Source organism: Diaporthe amygdali (genome assembly GCF_026229845.1).
Source record: "Diaporthe amygdali strain CAA958 chromosome Unknown NODE_14_length_1008325_cov_65_372321, whole genome shotgun sequence".
In the NCBI taxonomy this organism is placed as follows: Eukaryota; Fungi; Ascomycota; class Sordariomycetes; order Diaporthales; family Diaporthaceae; genus Diaporthe; species Diaporthe amygdali.
In genome coordinates, this window is record NW_026517034.1 from 874,274 (window position 1) to 895,002 (window position 20,729).

The window sequence follows — 20,729 nt, forward strand, 5'->3', positions numbered from 1 at the left end:
ACAATGGGGAACAACACTATTGGCAGCAATCATGATGACTACGGTCCTCAAGGCTGTGGTGCGATAGATCACTGTGGCTTCGTCATACGGGGGGAATATTGCACCGAATCCCGCCGTCCCGCGAGAAAAGGGGGGAGGCAGGTTGGGGCAGGTGTGTCGTGGCATGTGGGTGGTCGGGCAAAAGAGCGAAAAGTGCGGAAAAGTGCGGCCGGTGGGTAGCGCAAGAGCGGCGGTGTTTTGCGCACATCTTCTGATACCATCAATTACAGTTGCTCCCATTGCTCATGGGCAATTCTTGTTACTATCATTTCCACTGCACCGGTGTTAAAGGCTAGTAAGTCCGACCTCTTGATTTCTTGGCACATGCTAGCTACAACTTTCGAGTTCGATGTTGTGAGGCTCCAGTCCCAAGCGAGACCTGCCTGGGCAATAAACAACGTGCTTATTCGATGACAGAATCAGCGGGACACGGGACAAGCCTTTGACGGGCTTGGGTAGTCGGGTAATCATCTCGGTCCCGAGATTTGGGGGCGGGAAGACCTAGGGAGGTCGGAATGCCCGACCAAGCAACCGAATCCAGCCGTTCGGCGGCTGTCTTGGCCGAGTCCCGTCCCTTCGGTCGTGTAACACTAAAAACGGGAACGAACGCTCCCACTGCTCGTTAGCAGCTGCCAGTTGCACACTTGTTGACGCAAGCGGTCTCGACTCGAGGATTGAAGCTAAGCTGGGGGGCGATTGGAAAAATGGCGTCCCTGTGGCTGCTTAGCTGCTCCGTCAGGCGGAGGAATAGGCAGAGGGAGGAATTAGGCCTATCCGAGTCCGAATCCACAGTCACACAGTCACACAGTCATACACACACACATACACGAGAACGGCTCTCGACCCAATGATCATAGACACTCCCAATTCCGTTTTGTAATCCCTTTATTACTGTTACTTGCGCAACCTGCAGCCTCCCAGTCATGTCTCTCATCTCTGGTCGATCTTAGCACGTCTGCGCTGACATTGTCACACAAAAAACACCCGCAAAAGGTCCATAAATTGGTACAATACATGATTGGATCATCACCGAGCTCTTGCAGCGGCCGATCTACTGCGTCCATATTCACAAAACAGCAAGCGACCTCAGCCTGGTGAGCCCACTGCGAACTGATCCAGCAAGATGCAGCTCTTCAAACGGGGCAAGAAGCCCGGCCAGGATGTCGACCTCAGCAGCAAGGATGACTCTGCGCCGTCGGCGAATCCAACGTCAAAGGAGGAGGGTGAGGAAGGAAAGAACGAAATTAGTCTCGCGCGCACAAAGACCGAGGATATTGTCTATCCAGAGGGACTCAGACTCGGCCTGCTCATGGCCAGTGTCTTCATTTCCAGTAAGTCGTTGCCCCTGGACCTTGACCACTCTCGGATGTGTTATTTTGCTAAATGATGCGATTAGTGTTCCTGGTGGCACTCGTACGTGGTTTCCACCCCGTGCTCCCTTAGAAGCTACACTGCTTATGAGCCCCCTGCTGCCACAATTGCAAGCCCGGCTGACATCTGACAATCCAGGACCGGCTGATCATCTCGACGGCGATCCCCCAGATCACGGACGACTTCCACTCCGTGACGGACATTGGCTGGTACGGCTCGGCCTACCTGCTGACCAACTGCTCGTTCCAGCTGAGCTTCGGCAAGCTGTACAGCTTCTACAGCGTCAAGGGCGTGTTCCTCGCCTCGATAGCGCTCTTCGAGATCGGCTCCGCCATCTGCGGCGCCGCGCCCAACTCCGTCGCCTTCATCGTCGGGCGGGCCATCGCGGGCCTCGGCAGTGCTGGTATCTTCTCTGGCGGTGTAAGTTTGTGGGCTCCCATGGTTTCGGGCGGAACTCCTACGATGGGGGGGGGGGGCAGTAAATGCTGACGAGAATCGCGTGTTTTAGATCACCGTCATAGTCTACGCCGTTCCTCTCCACAAACGCCCGCTGTTCCAAGGCTTGTTCGGGGCGGTGTTTGGGATTGCCTCCGTCATAGGACCTCTACTGGGTGGCGCTTTCACGAGCAATGTTAGCTGGAGATGGTGCTGTAAGTAATTCTGTTAGAGAGAGTTCTGCACAAGCTGGTATGGCTGACGGCGAGCTACAGTCTACATCAACCTGCCAATCGGCGGCGTCGCGATGGTTTTCATCTTCTTCCTGTTGCAAGTTCCGGACAGGGCGACAACGCGCCTCCCAAGGAAGGAAAAGCTGGCTCAGCTCGACCCACTCGGAGTCGCCCTGCTGCTCCCCGGTGTCATCTGCCTGCTGTTGGCTCTGCAGTGGGGTGGTCTTGAATACCCATGGTACTACTCCCCCAAGTTCCCAAGTCGACACGTGGAAGCAAGTCACTGACATATTCAAAAAGGCACAACGGCCGCATAATCGCGCTCCTCACGCTGGCAGGCTGTCTGTTGCTCGGATTCGTCGCGATCCAGATCCTCAGGCCGAAGACCGCCACCATCCCACCCCGTATCTTCTGTCAAAGAAGCATCCTGGCCGGCTTCTTGGCGATCTTTTGTGTTGGCTCATCGATGATGATCATGGTTTACTACCTGCCGATATACTTTGTCAGTATTCTCCAAAGGCTTCAACATTCCTTTCCTCGAGCATCCTCTCGCCCTCGTCCTTGGGCTACCACTCGGGCTTTATAGACGCTGTGCTTCCAACTGATTGTTCACCAACTGACTCCGTGTATTATAGCAAGCTATCAAAGGCATCAATGCCGTTGACTCTGGGATCCGGTTGCTTCCCCTGGTTTTGCCAATGGTCGTGGCGTCTATCACAGCCGGTGTCCTCATCTCCAAGATCGGGTACTATACGCCTTTCATGCTCGGTGGCGTCGTCTTCCTTTCTATCGGTGCCGGCCTGCTCACGACTCTCCAAGTCGGCACGGGCCAGGCCAGGTGGATTGGGTACCAGGTCATCTACGGTTTCGGGATGGGCCTGACCTTCCAGGCGCCCAACCTCGCGGCACAGACCGTGCTGCCGACGGTCGACGTCCCCATCGGGACCTCCCTCATGTTCTTTGCCCAGCTCCTGGGCGGCTCCATCTTCATCTCGGTCGGGCAGAACGTCCTCAACAACGAGCTCGTGAGGAACCTCTCGGGCGTCCCTGGGTTTGACCCGTCGAGTATCCTGCAGGCGGGCGCGACGACCCTGACACACCTTGCCGAGCCGCTCAGGACCACGGTGCTCTTCGCGTATAATGAGGCTCTCAGGAAGGTTTTCCAGGTCGGTCTGATCATGACTTGCCTGACGATTCTTGGCGCGGCAAGCTTAGAGTGGAGGAGCGTCAAGAGCAAGAAGCCCGGGGCCAAGAAGGGCCAGGAGCAGAATGCGGCAGAGGAAGGCGCGGCGAATGCCACCGCTGAGTCTGCTGTTGCTGAGGCGACGATCGAGAGTAAAACAGAAGAAGAAGAAGGACCCCGTTCTGTGAACCCCGAGAAGCCCGGCGTTGACGACGAGACGAGCGACCACTCCGAAGCGAGGAAGGAGGTTCGGAAGGATGAGGCCTAAGGGGCCCGGTTGATGCTATGTTATGTTCCTGTACATTTAAACTTAGGGTGTCTCAGCATACGGATAGATCCACGAAGGGCAGCCAATATGGCCAGGCGTACGGGCATAGATAGATGGCTTAAGATAATACGTAATGAGGACCAGGGATCTCCTCTCAGAGCATTCTACTCCAAATAAACAGTTGAACTTCTCGAGCTCCAGAAGCTTGTACAAGCCTTTTTGTGTTGTGTGCTGCCGTCTTGCCTCTACATAGGCGCTGCCTCCCTGAATGTTTTGATCTTACAATTTCTAAACATGTTCCTCCATCATACCTACCATCCTACCTTTCGTGCTCTTTCGTCCTGAGTGGTGCAAGGGAATAGTACTGGACGTTTGGATGTCTTCCCGTGAGATCCTCACCTTAGTGTGTTTACCTTGAAAGGTTTAATTCCATGCGGCCCCCTTAAGGGCACTGAGAGTAGTTAAATCGAAGAAGAGACCGCAGTGCTTGCTTGAAGTTTGCGCATTCCTTTCCAGTATCAATTTCATAGAGCAAGCCTGCAAGGTGTTCCGTCCCATGTCGCCAGCCCAGTCAGGAAGACCATAGTGTGAATTTGCAGCTTTGCAAACATGCACACGCGCAGCTTGTCACCTCGCAAGACCCGTCATATGACTTTCCCTTTCCTCTGGCTTCAATGACTGTGCTGATACACCCAGTGACCCTTGTTTGGACGGCAGCAAGGACTGTAGCAGTCCGACCTCAAATATGAGGCGCGACGACTCGCCCAAGCTGCAGGTTTGCGAGCTTGCCTGTCCCTCGCAAAGCAAAACAAGCAGGACGGAACCCAACATGGCAACTTTGCAGTTCAAGATGCCACCGAAAACTCATCACCGCCACCTCTCACCTGGTCGTCGGCACACCAGACCGCAGTCTTACCTTTCGATGGAAGCAATGCCCGTCGTACGTCAAAGTACAACGACGTCCTCACCTCTGGGCCAATCCCACGATGTCGTTCCAGACAACAACAAGAAGACTGCAGATCTTCCAGCGGGTACGATAGTAGCAATCGTCTTCTCAGGCCTGATCCTAATCTTCATCCTCACAGGTGCCTACGCGTGGGCGTCGCCCCGCTACAAGTCAAGGCGCGACCGGCGGAGCATGCTGGAGGAGCGAGGCCATTACGACGACGACATCGAGATGCAGGCGCACAGCCATACGCGAGAACCACTGTTAGAGCAAGAGAGCGAGCAAGCAAACCAAAACCGGCAGCATCACCGGCACTCGTACGTCCATCACGAGGATGGAGTGGGGATGGGATACGACGACGAGGAGGACGGGAAGGAGGCAAGGATAGAGGTGGGCACGGCACGGGTGGCCCACATCAGGCGCGTCCCGGCCGGGTCGGTGTCGATCACCAACATCGGACGGAGCAAGGGCGCGGTGTCACTGGGCTCGTCGAAGTCGGTGCGCGACGTCGTGTCGCTGCCGGACTTGGCCTGGGCGGAAACTCTGACGACGGGAGGTGGGCGGAGGCCGGGGATTGCTCCTCCTCCTCTTCCTCGTCCTCTGCCTCCTCCTACTGCTACTGCTGCTACTACAGCTATCCCCCTTTCTGCTACTACTCCTAATCTTCCGACTTCAGTCAAAAAGAGGCAGCCGTCCGGGAAGCTGCAGGAGAGAAGCGAGTCGCGCAGGGCGGTCAAGAAGAAGGCCATCATGGAGTGGTGTGCACGGGGTGGTGGTTTTGGGCCGTATTCTGCGGCCTACTGATGAGCATGAGCATGGGATAGATGTTGGGGCTGGCGTTCCTGGCGTTGTTGGGAGGGAAATGAAGACGAGGAAATGCACACGGTGAGGTGGCTAGGCAGGTTAGATGCGGCCAATAATACATGGTGCCGTCCGTAGTCTAGGTATGATTGAATGAATGAAGGTGACGAATGAACATGTGGCTGTCTCGTGAGATTTTGACTTGCATGTGGTTGTGGGCAGATGTCGGCTGGGCTGGATGGGCAGATGGAATGGAAGCATCGGCGCGGCAGGGCGAAGGAGGAGAAGCAATGTGGCGGGCAGTTGAAATCTCCGAGAATGGAGGGGGGTTGGAGGGGGGGAGTGCGCAAGTGGAGGGGATTGGAGGGGGAGTGGAGGGGGGCGCCAAGGGGCCGGGTCTGGCTGTCTTGTCTCAGAGCTCCACCGCCTCCCATCCCCTCGGGTCAGATCAAAAAACCTTCGCACCGTTCTGGCGCTGCATGCAAAGACCTGCAAGCCCGAACACAATGGCAGCAGCTGGAGAACCTTGCAGGGGTGGCGCCCTCGGGGGGGATCGAATCAGGACCGGGCCGCTCCCACCCCATCAGGAGCCGCCAGCGAGCCTGCCACCCACGGCCCACAGCCCAGGACAGCCCAGGACAGCCCAGCAGTAGCCCACAGGCCTAGGGCCATGCTGTGCTCAGACACTAGCAACCTTGGATGAAAGAAAAAAAAAAGAGAGTTCGAAGTTCAACGAACGAGCGCCAACGGCAATCGCGACACACGACAGGGAGGCACTAGTGTAGCAATATCGCAGATTACAGACTGCAGGTGGCAGGTGGCAGACGGTAGTGGGCAGACGGAGACAGACAGGACAGGCAAGGAGCAGCCCACACATGACAGGACACAGGCATAGGCCGAGGGGAGGAAGACGGGGAGGGACAAGGAGAAGGACAGACATGGAGAAGGAGAGAGAGAGAGAGCCGCCAGGGATTGTTTTTGGGTCCCGAGGTCTCTTCTCGGTCTCTCTCTCTCGCACACATCTCCACTTTCGCTCTCACCTCCCTGCTTGTTGCTGCTGCTCCTGCTGCGGCTACTACTGCTGCATGAGTAGTAGCAGCTGCAGCATGTGCTTGCCTGCTTGCTTGCTTTACTTGCCGTTACTACTTGCTATTGCTTGCTCGCCAGTTGGTCGTCCCACAACAGCCTTCCATCCATTCCCCCTTCTCACCTTCCGTGCTTCCCTTCCCTTCCCCTCCCAATCTTACTTATCCATTCCCGAGCACATGGGGATGCCGCCAACAGGGCTGCCCTGCCCTGTCCTGCACTGCAACTGCAACTGCATTCGCTGCACTCATGCTTCCTGCTTCCTGCTTCCTGCACCTGCACCGTCCTTATGCCCTCCGCAGGCCCAGCTCCGGCTCTCCGTGATTTGAGATCGGCCAACACCCAGCAGCCAACGGGCCAACACATGGGACATGACATGAACAGACATCTATATCTATCTATCTCTGTTTCCAAGACTGCGCCCCTCTGCTGCTCCCGCTCACCCTCGTCCTCACCCTCACGCATGTTAATCGTTCCACCCGACTCGGCCCTCCTCCTCCTGCTCCTCCGCCTCCTCCTCCCGGCACACACACACACACAAACACACACACACACACATCTTTTCCATCTTACTCACACACACACACACACACACACACACACTCCTCTCGTCCCGCCCCGTAGCCCGTGGCCCCCAACCGACTAGCCCCCAACCGACATGCTCGCAAAAGTCGCCTTGGCCGTCGGAGCCTTGGCCGCAGTCCTGCTCTTCAACCGCCTGCTAGCAATCATCACCAAGAACTCCAAATGCCGGCCTCTGCCTCTGCCTCCCGGCCCTCCTGGGCTGCCCATCATCGGTAATGTCCACCAGAACCCAAAATCCCACGCCTGGCTCCAGTGGCACCAATGGAGCAAGACATATGGCCCCATAATATACCTCAACATGCTCGGCCAGCCCATTGTTGTCCTGCACTCTGCCAAGGCCGCCCAAGATCTTCTCGCCCGCCGCGGAGCCATGTACTCGGATAGGCCCCGCCTGGTCCTGGCTGGGGAGCTGGCCCTCAAGGGCTTGCACTTGGTCCTCATGCCATACGATGCCCGATACAAATGTAAGACACACCCATGAGGTGCCACGACTGGATATCTAAGACCCCATTGCTGTTGTAGTACACCAGAGGCTGGAAGCCCCCCTCCTCTCGCCCCGGGCCGCCTCGTCCTACCAGCCCCTGCTGGACCTGGAGACCAGGCAGCTGCTGTTTGACCTGCTAACGCCCACCGCCTCGGCCCACGGCGTCGACTACCACCACCAGCTCGAGCGTACCATGGCCTCCGTCACTTACTCCCTCATGTACGGCTACCGCCTCCCTACTGGCCGTGAGCCCGAGCTCGTCCGTGCCCACGCCATCATGAAGGAGTTTGCGGCCATGATGTCCGACAACAACCTGGTCGACATATTTCCCTTTCTTGAAAAACTTCCCATCCCCTGGCCCTGGAGGCACAAGGCTGAGAGACACTTCGAGGAGCAGCGGGACCTCCACAACACCAACCTTCAACGCGCGCTAGGCAACCGGGGCTGGAACTTCGCAAAGGAGATGGCCGCCAGCGCCGAGGCGAAGCAGATGAGCGAGGAGGAATTCGCCTTCGACATCGGCATCCTGGCCGACGCCGCCCTGGAGACGACCGTGCTCACGGGCAACTGGTTCATCGTGGCTTGGCTCACCCAGGACAAGGCCTCCGGCTTCGTGGCCAAGGCCCAGAAGCTCCTGGACGACGTGGTCGGTAGGGACCGGCTGCCAACCTTTGCCGACCGGCCGAACCTCGTATATATCGACGCCATCGTCGAAGAGGTTCTGCGCTGGCGGCCCATCGGCATCACGGGGATTCCGCACGTGACCAAGGTCGAGGACCAGTACGAAGGCTTCCGCATCCCGGCCGGCACCATCGTCTTTGCGAATCAGTGGTCCATCACGCGAGACGCGACTGTCTTTGGCGGCGATGCGGACGCCTTCGTGCCGGAGCGGTGGCTCGTCGATGGTAATGGTGGAGGCTGCGGGCCCGGGGACGTGAAGGCCAGGCCGAAGTCAGAGGGCGCCGCACCACTCAGGGACATACCGTCGACCGGGTTTGGCTTTGGGCGACGTATCTGCACCGGCCAGCATATCGCGCGCAACGAGCTGTGGATGCAGGTCGCGTTGCTGCTATGGGCCTTCAATCTCGACGGCGCCGTGGACCCGCATACGGGCGAGCGGGTCGAGGTCGACCCCATGGCCATGGCGGAATCGCTCATCATCCGGCCTTTGCCTTTCAACGCTATATTCAGGCCTCGGGGCCCGTGGGTGGAGGATCTGGTCCTGAAACAATGCGATACCAGCAAGGAGGACTTTGTGGAGTTGCTGGAAAAGATTGGTCGGGAAAGAGCGCCGTGGCAGGGTGACCTTAAATAGCAAATGATCTCCTGCTGAGCTCGTCAACATTAATCTTAATTCGACCGTTTGGTCTCCCACTCGCACTTGGCACTATGTATGAATGTGAGCCGGCTGGACAACACTGATGCGTGCAGGCAAGGAGACCAAGTAGTAATTGAAGGAGGTGTTTTACCTAATTTCATTCCAGTCTCTGAATCCCTCTTTCCGTGTCCCGATACAACGGCGTTGGGTTACACACCATTCTTACGCAGCTTGTTGTGCTTCCTTATTCACAATAGCAATTTAGTTCCGATATTGTGCATATCCAGCTGAATATTAACGAGATTACAGGATCTGATTTGGTGTTGCACGAAAAGTTGACAATCTTGATGGACACTCACTTCCTGCATCCTAACTCCCAGGTGGAGGTATCTGGGGAAGAAGGATGAACATAGCGGTTGAGTGATACATGTCTCACAGACACCACTTAAGCTCAGAATTTGTGTAAAACAGCGCATTGATTTTTTGTATCTGTTCTAGTATTACGAGCCGCGCAAGTTTTGGGGTTATCGGGCTGCAGGTCCAGTGTGATTCCTTGCCAGCCAATTGCGCAAGTCCTTTTTTTCTCACGCCAAATTCGTATCGTCAGCCGTAACCTCCTGCTAAAACCCATCGTGTAGCTTCACAGATAGATGCGTGCGAGCAGGCGTGAGAATTCTCATCATCCAATCCGCAATTCATTATGAAGCCTCTCTTCAATATAGCCGCCGTCTTTCTCTATCCCTTTCCTCGAGGAATCTGTTCAAGGTTCCATACTATCGTCCACGCACAAAGTGAATATTGTCATCCCATCAGAGAAAACTTTTTGGGGGTCAGAAAAGAGTGGCCCTGGGTATCCTACACTGTAATAAATTCGCACAATCAACCGTCGTGAAAGCCTCGTAGACCTTAGATGCAATTCGTGCGCGCAAGCTCGCAAGCTGGAGGCAGCTGAAATCCAGAGGTATCGAACAGAAGGCTTGTCAAGTAGAAATCGTGTGATGAAGCAGTCGCGATCACGCGCTTGTAGTCGAAAGCTCACGGAGCCGAAGTGGGCTGCGGGTTGTGCGTAAAGCTACACTCGCTCCTGGCGCAAAAAGAGCTCGTTGGTAATTTCCAAATCAGACCTCGTCATCAAACTCATCTGGGGTCCAAATCTTGGAGTTTCCAGAGCTGGCCACGAAGGAAGGCTGGCTGATGCCATAGGAGTCGTTGCCGTAGCCGCCGCCGCCTGAGGACAGCTGAGGAGCCTGACTGAACGAGTAAGCGGCAGCGTCGCTGGGGGTGACTGGCTTGAGATCCTCGTCCTCTTTAGGCGAGTCGGCCTGCGTCAGGTCCAAGGCTGGGGTCTGGGTATCGGTGCCGTAGAACTGCTTTGCGTAACTGTCCGTGAAACGGGGGCCCTGGATCGGGGTTCCGGCGATGGGAGGAAACTCGTTTTCGTCATCATCGTCATCATCCAGCTCGATAACTTGGGCCTGGACGGGCTTGGCAGTACTTCCGCGGGCCTTCTTGCTGGCGGTAGACTTTCCGGTGGAAGGGGCCGAGGTGGCAGGACGCTTGCGGTTCGTCTTTGGGGTCACTGGGACGCTGGCAGCAGTAGCACCGCCCTTTCCCTGTCTCATAGCCTCAGCATCGCGCTTGATCTGGCGGAACTGCCACTGAATGCCGTCGGGCGTGGAGTCCTCAAAGTACGCAGCAATATCTGCAATGGGGTCTCAGGTTAGCTTACCATCTTGTTGTCGTAGAAATCCTTTGCTGCCTCGCCACGCTTGACCATGTCGCGAACAACAACAGCGTCCTTCTTGAGGGGACGAAAGAAATGCTCAATGCCACACTCTCCCCAGTCCTCAGGGCCAAAGTGTTTGGCAATGGCTGACATAGTCAGCATAAGCCTTGCTTGTGGGGAAAGAACCGATAAAAGCTCATTGGAGGGAAAGTGATTGAACAATTTCGCGACTATGTTCAAAATAACGACGGAACGGGGTACAGATGAAAATGAAAATGGAAATGGACTTACCCTTAAAGTTGAGTTTGAGTTCAGGATGAGCTGCAATGACAGCAGTCAACAGGCGACGCTGGCTCTGCTCAGTTTTGAAATTGGCCACCATCTTGTCCCTGGATAGACTTGTTAGCAAGGAAGAAGCAGATGCTTGGTATATGATGAAAATGTTGAATGAGACCGGTGTCGCGCGTGGGAGAGGATGTTGCATAAGAGTGAGGGGATCGAGACTGAGGTTGTCTGCAGCATGAGATTGAGGCGAGGCCCCAACCTTCAGGAATATGAAGATAAGGAGGGGAAGAGGGCCGGTCAAAGTTAACAATAGAACGAGGGCAAGAGCGGGAAGCTTCTCGGAAGACCTGAGGAGACAATTGAAAAGAGCAGGACTCTGGCGATTGGGCGAGCCTCGAAAAAGAAAGCTGGCATGCAATCTGGCAAGCCCAGACGGTTGTGGTGTGACATGGGGTATTGATAGGAGACTTACTGTTCCGAAACCGATGAATGCAGGCTGGGGAAGAGATGCTCCGTGAGTGGTAAGAGACGTCGACCAGTGAGGATGAGGCTGTCGATAAAAGGGGCGGAATCCAATATCAGAATGAAGATATTAAGACAAGGACGATGAGAGACAGTAGAGCGGGTCCACTACTCTGTAGGCTTGGTTGTTGATGAAGATGTGGGGAGTGGTGGTTGTACTGGGCAACAAGCCGTAGTGCAAGAACAGGTGGACCGAAAAGTGTCTCTCGAGAAAGTCCACTTCAGCAATTCAAGGACGACGGGGAAATGGAAAACTGTCACTGAAGGAGCAGCTGAATGGAGTGGAGGTCGCTTGGATTGAGGTTGATGGATGTGCTGTGTTGTAGATGTGTACGGCAGTACCTGAGTTGTAGATTAAGTCCAACACTGAATGCTCGGTTGGCTTGGTGTGTCTGAGATAAGAAGTTACTCTATAGAGTAGAAGTACAGCCCTACAAAAAGGCTTAAAATTTAAGGAAAGAGTTCCAAAAGGTTACTAAAAAATATTTCAAGGCAATCTGACAGCCGTGCAGCTTTCTTATTACTTTTTCTGATTTTATTTACTCTTTTAGATGGAATCTTGTTTAGGTGGCTGGAAGTTCTGTTGTAACTAAACTTAACGGCATGGGCATCGAGTGGGAGAACCAAAACGCCCAGTTGCAGGGGTGGGATACTCGACAGGGGAGCTCGCTTTCTCAACTGAGCTTCGGATTCTGAATCAATGGTAGACTAGATTTTCCATAGCAAGATGCAAGGAGAAGGTACACATGAGCAAACTTAAAGTGCCCCGAAGTCCCGTCCTCACGCTCTTGAGCTTTCAGAAAGGTCAATCCGCTGCCAGAATTCTGTTGACGGGTGCTTGGAGGTCAATCGTGTCGGGAAAATGACACAGCTATTTAATGCCATATATCGAGGAATGCAGCCTACTTGAGCTGCGAAGTCGAGGACAGCTCATAAATATCTCGGCATTTGACCACAACCTGCCTCAACTGTCCGCAGCTCCAGTTGCCTGTTTGATGACATGGATCGGAAAGATTTTAGGTAATAAAACTTGGCAAATCGGTAGTATAAGTAGATCTATCACAATGGTTTCTCAAAAGGCGTTCGGCGACCACTCTGCAATCCACTTGGGACTGCCATGCTTTTCTTCTCGTCGTTCCACTCCGGCATACCCTCGTCCTTCAGCTTACCTTCCCCGGACCCATACATGAGGTACTGTACCCCCAGGAAAGCATCACAACCCGCCTGGAACATGCCACACAGCTTGAATGCCCAGGGTATTTCAGTCACCGACGTGAAGAACCAGAACATCTTCATCGCATCACCGGCAAGCCAGCTGGCAAGAACCGAGACTCGGAATCCCTTGCAAGACCGGGAGCGCGCGTTTGCGAATATCTGGGGCAGCGGGAGCGTCGCCTCGACCGAGAGACCAACGTACCCAAGCAGCACGGAGTACGAGGCGTAGAGGCCGCTGAACGGCGCAAGAGCCAGCTCGAGGGCCGTGAGGATGATGAAAAGCCAGAGCAGGAATTGCCAGTATCTATGATGTCCGCGCATTAGCATACCCGCGTGTCGGCCTCAAGTGGAGCTGGGCCACCACTCACGGTTTCGGCGACCGCCACTGCCAGAACTGGTATGGGCGCTGCTTTTCAAAGAAGCCTTCCTTTGCCCCAGCAAACGGGGTCGCTGCGTCCCCACCCTTGGATGCTGGGCCGGGCCGATGATCCAGTGCTATCTTCAACAGCAACAGCTGCATTATTACCATCAGGAAGGATTGTATGAGCAGTGCCGTGTCGAACCGGGCGCCAGGGTAGTAGAATATCCTGCATTGAGACAAGTTAGCCCAGAGTCTAGGGCAATTGCGTCTGTCCCGGAAGCTCCTTACCTGAACATGGATGCGATGAGCATGATTAGAGGTATGTCCAGGGAGAAGCCGGCGCTCGACTTGTTGCGGTGCATAGACATCGCCTGGTCGCTATAAGATAGAACAGGCGACAGGATCAGGAAGATCGGGGCTACATAGCCCGCGAGCGAAGTGAGCCATCGCATCGCGGCGGCGGGTTGGCCGTGGTGTCGCGTAGGGAGACGGAGAGGACGGGGAGAGCGTGGATCTGCAGTGTGCTTCAGGTCGTCGTGTGTTGCGGATTGAGGGATGGCCGGGTTAACGAGAAGACGACAATCCCATCCGTCGTGGTGTTGACGGGGAGAAGCAAGGCGGAAAACTCGGAAGCAGCTGCAGATGCGCGTTGGACGGCAAATTGGCCTCTGCTCTAAATGCGGTCCCCCTTTTTGGAGTCGAGGCCGAGACCAAGGGATGCTGGCCTGGAGTCTCACGCGCCGGTGTGTGCAATTTTTAGCTCCACGCTGGTCGTTGAAACGGCTTGCCCACTAGAGCGGCGGCCCGTGGCTTACCAAAGCGACGGGCCGGCCTGTACTGTACATGGCAATCTTGCATCTCGGTGGGTTCGGTGGGTACTCACTGTTTCTCATTACGACGTATCTCAGCGATTCCCTCCGGTGTTGACCAGTCACTTACACATTCGTCATGCAAACAGCTGCGGATTAGAGAAATTCTCGAGGTACTCCTGAGGTAGATACAACGCACCAACACCACCTGCAAGTCCTCTAGGTCCTGACATCGCCATTCCATTGATGAGGCTTGTCCCCATTTAAATCCAAAGGTTCTGAGCATGATTGAGCAACAGACAGCTCTGAGGTATTCCACAGTCCTCCGGGGCTATCTTTACCTGCTCAACGAACTTTGGCCCCCAAGGCTCAGTTGGGTTCGTCCCCAAGATACAATGTGCTTTGCCTACGGAAGGCTCTTGAAATACCTCCGGTGATCAACACTAGAACCAGTTGAGCTGCTCAAGATGACACCCATTCTCGTCAGACAGGTGTCACGGATTGGTTGGGTAACCAAGCGACCATCTCACGCTGCATTTCTCCTCATGTCTGCCTGTCTGTTGGTAGGCCTCATGCAGCTCGGTTGGCTTTGCTTCACATCTAACGCGGCAGCCCAACTTGAGCTCATCCCCCAAGTGGAAAAAGGCACAGACAATATTGTTGGTGATGCAAGGCGTCCAATGATCGTGGAAATCTTGGAAGAACCTAAATATTATTTAAGCCCGGGAGACGCTATCCAGACGGCATTTCCTTTCTTACCACCATACCGCTTACTATCGTTTCCTGCGCAGCCTTGTCGTTACCTCTCTTATACAACCGCCTGGTATCATCAGAAAAGGCACCTCATCTCAAAATGGTAGTCACTCAACTGCAAACTGAGGCTCTGAGCCAACTCTGCTCCAAAGATCAGCTCGATTTACTGGACTCAATCGACCAGCTCCGTTCCGAGGGGATCAACAACTATGTCTCCCTCCCTCAAATCATTGTCTGCGGTGACCAGTCGGCCGGGAAGTCTTCCGTCCTTGAGGCCATCTCTGGCGTGTCCTTTCCTGTACAGAGCAACACTTGCACACGGTTCCCTACCGAGCTCATACTCCGTCGAACGCCTCAGGACAGCTCAAAAGTGTCTATCGTGCCACATGCATCGCGGACCGAGGCAGAGAGGCTCTCACTCTGCAAGTTCCGAGAGGAGCTGGAAGGCTTCGATGGGTTGGGCGAAATGATCGAGGCTGCCAAGCTTGCTATGGGCATCCACACACGTGGGAAGACATTCTCAAGGGATTTGCTGAGGATTGAAATCACCGGGCCGCAACACCCGCACCTGACCATTGTCGATCTGCCTGGCTTGATTCATTCGGCCACGAAAAATCAGACTGATGATGACGTTGTTCTGATCAAGGATGTAGTGAGGGAGTATAGTAAGTAGAGTCCAGCCTATGAACCATAAGTGAGACTGATGATGGTTGTTCAGTGCGAGAGCCGAGAAGTGTAATTCTGGCAGTCATCTCAGCTAAGAATGATCTGGCGAACCAAATCGTCTTGAAGATGGCGAAGGAGGCTGATCCCGCTGGGCAGAGGACCATGGGTAAGTGGACTATTTGTTCTGCCTCATATTCATAGAGTATCAAATCGCTGGTCATCCAAAGTGGCACACCAGTCATCTCGATATCACATACACTACTGGGACAAAACCGCGACACTCTCAAAATCGCAACATGCCATTGCGGAGTCCCATTTGGCTCAGTCATATCCTTGTCTAGAAGGTTATCCAACAGGAACGTGTCCAACAGGAGGTTGTCCCACAGGAGTTTATCCCTTACCGGAAATCATCCTACCAGAGAGTGCCTCAGACTTGGTTACTCTTAAGAATTGCCTTCTTTTTCATAACTCCTCCCCCCCCTTTCTCCCTTACTCCTGTTTACTCGTCGTTGAAAGTGGACGCCTTGGCTCTGACGCCTTGGGTTCGTCGACGGCTCGTGCCCAGCTGACCCTTTCGTACTTGTAGGTATTATCACTAAGCCTGACTGCCTCATCAGTGGCTCCGGAAATGAAAAGTTCTTCGCTTCTCTAGCCCAGAATGAAGAGGTTGAGTTCCGCCTCGGATGGCATGTCTTGAAAAACCTAGACTCTGAGAAGGGTTCATTCAGCTCGGCGAGACGCGACCGCGAGGAAGAGGAGTTCTTTTCAGTAGGCACCTGGCAGTACCTCCCTGCTCACTTGCTTGGAATCTCCGAGCTCAGAACCCGGCTCAGCAATGTCCTGATGAGGCAAATTGCCTCAGAGCTACCAAGTCTCGTCCAAGAAATCGGGTCGAAGCTGAGGGTCTGCCATGAGAGGCTCGAGAATATGGGCCAGCGCCGGGCGACCAAAGAAGAGCAGCAGCTTTACCTTGTCAAAGTCAGCCTGATGTTCCAAGCATTGACCAAGGCTGCAATCGACGGCACTTACAACAACCCCTTCTTTGAAGATGCTCAGTCTGACCGAGGTTACTGCCAACGAGCCCGTGCTGTGATTCAGAACTCAAATCAACAATTTGCCAGAGATCTTTCAGCTCGTGGCCATTACCGCCAGATCGTAGAGCTGCAGACCGAAGGCAGCGAAGATGAAGATCTGAGAGGAAGCGTGCAGATTACCCGAGATGCATTCATCACGCATATTCAGAACTTGATGTTTCGAACACGGGGCCGCGAATTGCCGGGTACTTTTAGTCCCATGATAGTTGAGGATCTGTTCCGGGAGCAGTGCCGCCCATGGGAAGCTATCCTGCGAGATCATGTCGAGACGGTCGCAGCTGCGGCCAGGGAGCTCCTCAGCATCGTTTGCACGCACATAGCCGATGACACCACCAGCAGCTTTCTCATCAGGGAGATTGTGGATCCTGCTCTCGAGAGTATCATGAAAATTTTGCAGTCCAAGGCTGACGAGCTCCTGCAGCCTCACAAGAACGGCCATCCCATAACGTACAATCATTACTTTACCGAGACGCTCCAGAAGGTTCGCGATGAGCGCCGCATGGCTGACGTCCGCAAAGCCCTGGCCCAATGGCTGGACAAGGATGAGGATGAACTGGACACGAGTAGTTGCAATTTGCGTGGCAGCTACAACTTACGTGGATTGATGGAAGCCCTCGCCAGTCGCAGTGAGCCAGACATGGACCGCTTCGCAGCCTCCGAGGCACTAGATTGTATGGAGGCCTACTACAAGGTGAGATATGTGCAGGTATCTGATGATTGTGGGCTGGACTAACCAGAAACCAGGTCGCTCTGAAGCGCTTCATGGACGATGTGGCGATCGAGCTGGTCGAGGCCAAGCTCGTCCAAGTCCTTCCGGACATCTTCTCGCCAATGACAGTCTGGTCAATGTCCCCGGACGTCGTGGGCCGCATCGCGGGTGAATCGGACGAGAAACTGCGTCGTCGTGAACAGCTTGAGAAGCAGATAGAAGTCCTGGGCAAGGGCTCCGTCTCCTGCAAGCGCTTTGTGGGCATGAAACTCGTTGGTAAGACCTATGCCCATGGTTCCGACCGTGTTTCATTGGGAGAAGTACTAATCTAGCCTATAGATGTGATCATTGATGGAGCACGAGGCGCGGAGGCGACCAGCGAAGAGGAACCGGTCAGCGAGGAAGAGGAATCGATCAGTGCGGAGGAGCCGGCCAGCGAGGTTGACACGGACTTCGGTGGCCCACGGCGTCATCACTCCCCTGAACGTGTTGCGAGTCCCGATTTTGGCGGACGTTGGGCAAGCCGGTCTGCTTCTCCGGTCGACGAAGAGGTGCCTGCTCCCATGCCGTACAGGTTTAGGGGCTGATGGGAGATGCAGTGGCTGCAAGACTCCTATGGTTTATGGTCACAATCACCATGGGAAAACCTGGTATGTAAAAGCGGTTGGCACCCCTCTGCTTGTCTTGTTTCTCCTGCTTGCTTTCGTTGCATTTGCAAAGCTCGTTAAAGAAACGAAGAGACTCACAACCACCTCACCTTTGCAGTACAGGTCAAGCTATCCCGAGGTCACCAGCTCAAGGGCTCACAGGAATGAGACACTTTCAGATAGACAGTTGCTATTCTTTATAAATTTTGCTCCTTGCATTACATGTTCGTTGACTACATTGTCAACGTGAGAAGTCGTAAAAAGGGTATCTAGGGCACCACGGAGCCCAAACATTACCACATGAACAGTGGCTTACAGTCCACCGGTTCTTGCAGCCCCACCATCCATCAGCGAAACCACGAGTGTGGCCGGTAAATAAAATGACACACAGACCGAGGACGGCTCAGTCCTGACCCTCAATCACCATTCCAAGAGCGTTGGGCACGCCCACCAGGATCTTGCCCCTTGGCACCCTTGCGTTCTTGACCCTCATGCATCCGAAGACATTCAACTCCCTGAGGTTCGGGCAACTGCGGAAAACGCTTCCCACCACATAGTCATTGACATCCTCACAGAAGCTGAGTTCGAGAGACTTGAGCTCCGAATAAGTGTTTTTGGGACTGAACACCTCATCGAACGCCTGCTTTGAGATGTGACGGCAGGCATGGAGGTTGAGTTTTTGCAGTGACTTGCCAGAATGGGCCATCAGAGCCTTGAACCCCTCAGAGCATAGTCCAATGTCGTCAGGATTCTCGCGTGGCTTCTGGGAGTCAACATGGCGACACTTCTGCAAATCCAGGAATGTGAGGCCGGGATTGCGCCAGTCAGTGAAGAGGCGCGCGAAACCCGCGTCAGTCATCACCTCGCTGTCTGTAATGCGCAGCTTGGAAAGATGGCGGCAGTTGTTGTGAATGGCGTCGAGAACGGTATTGTCTAATTCAGGTGTCCGGCGGAGGGAGAGCGTCCTCAGCTCTGAACCAATACTGCGCAGAACTTCGACATAGATATCCGAGTGCACATGATTGTGGACGTGGATGCCCAAGTGCTGGAGCTTCTTCAGATGGACGAGCTCACGAATGCCGTCACCACTGACCTTCTGGTTGTTGGAGACCTTGAGACGCTTGAGTTCCGGGGCTGCTGTCCTCAGCGCAGTGATACACTCATCATCAAAGTGCTTGTCCGTGTAGTAGATCTGAAACCTTTGCAGAGTCTTGCCTTTGGTGGTCAAATACTTCTTCCACATCTCCGCGCTGATGAGATTTGCACCGTGCATGTACAGTCCCTCAAGCTCGACTTTATCTCGCGAGAGGAGGTACTCCATGACCTCATCCTTGAACTGAATAGCATTCCGGATCTTGAGGTTCTTCACCGTCGGAACCATCTGGAAAACCCGCATGTAGTCATCGGTACTCAACTTAGCGCCATCATAGATGGAGATGTCCTGGGCCGTTGGCTGGAGGAAGAGATTGAGGGTGTTCGGGTCCACCAGGCGCTTCTTAGAGAGCATGCGGGCAATCTTGTCGATGATCCGAGGGGGCATCTCACCGAGGTCATCGGCAAGCTCGATGTTCTTGGCGAGAGTCTCGATGCAAAGACTCATGAGACTCTTGGCACCTAGCGAGTAGGTACCGTCGAGGAGGTTGCTCTGGGTCTTACGGCGCCGGCCAACAGCACCGCCGGATGCGACAACCTTCTTCTTTTTCTTGACCGGGCCCTCCTCCTTCTGGATGTCCTTGCCGCAGGGGTTGCACAGCAAGCCGCCGTCCGGACCGGCGCGGGAGTAGGGCGTGACAGTGAAGCGTACGCTGCAAATCTCACAATTCTCCATCTGGCCCGGGGCGGGGCCGCTGGCCTTCAACAATTCATTGATCAGGTCGTTCTCGTCGTCAGAGCCCTGAAGCCGCTTCTTGCGCTTCTGGAAGCGCTTGGAAGCCTTTATCTTCTCGATGGCCTTCTGCGTCTCCTGCCTGCGCTTTCCAGGTTTCTTGGCATCCTCTTCCGCGACATCGGGGCCATCGTCGGCACCGTCGTCGGCACCATCAGCGCCGTTTGGTGCTGTATTTGAAGGGCCAGAGGCAGCTTGATCATCATCGGCCTGGGCCTGCTGCAGTCTGCGCTGGTGGTCAAGACGGATCTGGTTTGCCGAAATGTTGTGGGATGCCAGAAAGTCCGTCAAAGCCGACTGGGGACCTGAGTGACAGTGTTAATCTGTGCGATGCATAGGCAGTGGGGCAAGCGGTAAGTACCTCTAATCGACCGTCGGGTGGATTGACGGGCATCCTGGCCACCATTCTGATTCTGATTAGGTGTGCTCCTGAGGTATCATAGTTAGCTATTGATCGTAAGATGTCAGGGTCAAAACGGGATGCGAACATTTTGGCTTGCAAAGGCAGAATGTGACTGCCAGACCACGCAGGTGGGAAGGGATGACGGGGTTGACTGAGGGAGTGGATAGAGGGTGGAAGGGCTACTGCAGTCTATCCCACCAGGTTGGGGAACAGCGAATGGGAGAGCATGAGAGGTGATGCTGATTATGACAGTGACCCTGAATGAGGAGAGACTTTTTTTTTCTCTCACTACCGGGGAGAAGTTGCTGAAAATCACACAAAGCCGAGACTCGTAGGGTGGCAAACGTGAATGAGCTTAACTAACAAGGAAGGTTTGAATCGGAAGCAGCCAAAGGGCGTCGGGGGGTTCCAGATTCACTTTACGCGCTAGGCAACAACGTGGAGGGGCAGCTTCAAACGCGTTGTCCCGTGCTCTTTCCCAGCGTGCAAACCACTTTAGACCCATGAAAACCACTTCGAACCCCTGCAAGGCCCCTGCCCAGATCCCTGCAGAGTTCCCCAATTTAACTCGATCTATTACTCTGTGCCTGATGGCGCCCTTCCAGTCCCTCCCAATTCAGCTGACTACGCGCCTGGGTTTGGCGATTCAATTGAAGCAGTGGCAAAGGGAGCTAACTTCGGCCTTTTCTTTATCACGCCTGCGACCTTTGGAATCTTGAACCTTCTTTCCGCCAACAACACTGCTTCACCCTCTCCTCCCCTCAGCCCACCATCACTCTCTCTCTCCCTCTTCATCTACTCCACACCAAGGTGGGTTGGGCACTGTGGAACCAGTACGCTTTGCAGCTGAGACCTCCATTTGTATAAGTACCTAGGTACCCCATACTTGACAACCACCCCGCGTC

General features: G+C 54.6%; 7 protein-coding genes across 7 annotated transcripts; 4 read left to right on the plus strand and 3 right to left on the minus strand.

Annotated features, from left to right (window-relative positions):
* Nucleotides 1-1,162: 1,162 nt before the first annotated feature.
* Nucleotides 1,163-3,529, plus strand: J7T55_003571 (mfs aflatoxin efflux; the record flags this gene model as incomplete). The annotated part of the gene is made up of 7 exons (XM_053143608.1): nucleotides 1,163-1,370; nucleotides 1,436-1,452; nucleotides 1,549-1,830; nucleotides 1,919-2,060; nucleotides 2,121-2,316; nucleotides 2,379-2,580; nucleotides 2,714-3,529. 7 exons carry the CDS (start codon nucleotides 1,163-1,165, stop codon nucleotides 3,527-3,529), a joined length of 1,863 nt encoding a protein of 620 aa, XP_052993820.1.
* A 745-nt stretch (nucleotides 3,530-4,274) lies between these two features.
* On the plus strand, nucleotides 4,275-5,279 carry J7T55_003572 (uncharacterized protein; the record flags this gene model as incomplete). The annotated part of the gene is made up of 1 exon (XM_053143609.1): nucleotides 4,275-5,279. One exon carries the CDS (start codon nucleotides 4,275-4,277, stop codon nucleotides 5,277-5,279), a length of 1,005 nt encoding a protein of 334 aa, XP_052993821.1.
* A 1,741-nt stretch (nucleotides 5,280-7,020) lies between these two features.
* Nucleotides 7,021-8,746, plus strand: J7T55_003573 (cytochrome; the record flags this gene model as incomplete). Its single annotated transcript, XM_053143610.1, has 2 exons — nucleotides 7,021-7,411; nucleotides 7,470-8,746. 2 exons carry the CDS (start codon nucleotides 7,021-7,023, stop codon nucleotides 8,744-8,746), a joined length of 1,668 nt encoding a protein of 555 aa, XP_052993822.1.
* A 1,121-nt stretch (nucleotides 8,747-9,867) lies between these two features.
* Nucleotides 9,868-10,857, minus strand: J7T55_003574 (uncharacterized protein; the record flags this gene model as incomplete). The annotated part of the gene is made up of 3 exons (XM_053143612.1): nucleotides 9,868-10,431; nucleotides 10,479-10,621; nucleotides 10,767-10,857. 3 exons carry the CDS (start codon nucleotides 10,855-10,857, stop codon nucleotides 9,868-9,870), a joined length of 798 nt encoding a protein of 265 aa, XP_052993823.1.
* Nucleotides 10,858-12,341: 1,484 nt separating this feature from the next.
* J7T55_003575 (uncharacterized protein) lies at nucleotides 12,342-13,310 on the minus strand (the record flags this gene model as incomplete). Its single annotated transcript, XM_053143613.1, has 3 exons — nucleotides 12,342-12,801; nucleotides 12,866-13,084; nucleotides 13,147-13,310. 3 exons carry the CDS (start codon nucleotides 13,308-13,310, stop codon nucleotides 12,342-12,344), a joined length of 843 nt encoding a protein of 280 aa, XP_052993824.1.
* A 1,210-nt stretch (nucleotides 13,311-14,520) lies between these two features.
* Nucleotides 14,521-17,476, plus strand: J7T55_003576 (Interferon-induced GTP-binding protein Mx; the record flags this gene model as incomplete). Its single annotated transcript, XM_053143614.1, has 5 exons — nucleotides 14,521-15,085; nucleotides 15,169-15,252; nucleotides 15,673-16,871; nucleotides 16,925-17,165; nucleotides 17,229-17,476. The coding sequence occupies 5 exons, from the start codon at nucleotides 14,521-14,523 to the stop codon at nucleotides 17,474-17,476; spliced, it is 2,337 nt and encodes a 778-aa protein (XP_052993825.1).
* Nucleotides 17,477-17,939: 463 nt separating this feature from the next.
* Nucleotides 17,940-19,827, minus strand: J7T55_003577 (nucleotide exsicion repair protein rad7; the record flags this gene model as incomplete). The annotated part of the gene is made up of 2 exons (XM_053143615.1): nucleotides 17,940-19,726; nucleotides 19,794-19,827. 2 exons carry the CDS (start codon nucleotides 19,825-19,827, stop codon nucleotides 17,940-17,942), a joined length of 1,821 nt encoding a protein of 606 aa, XP_052993826.1.
* Between the last annotated feature and the right edge of the window lie 902 nt (nucleotides 19,828-20,729).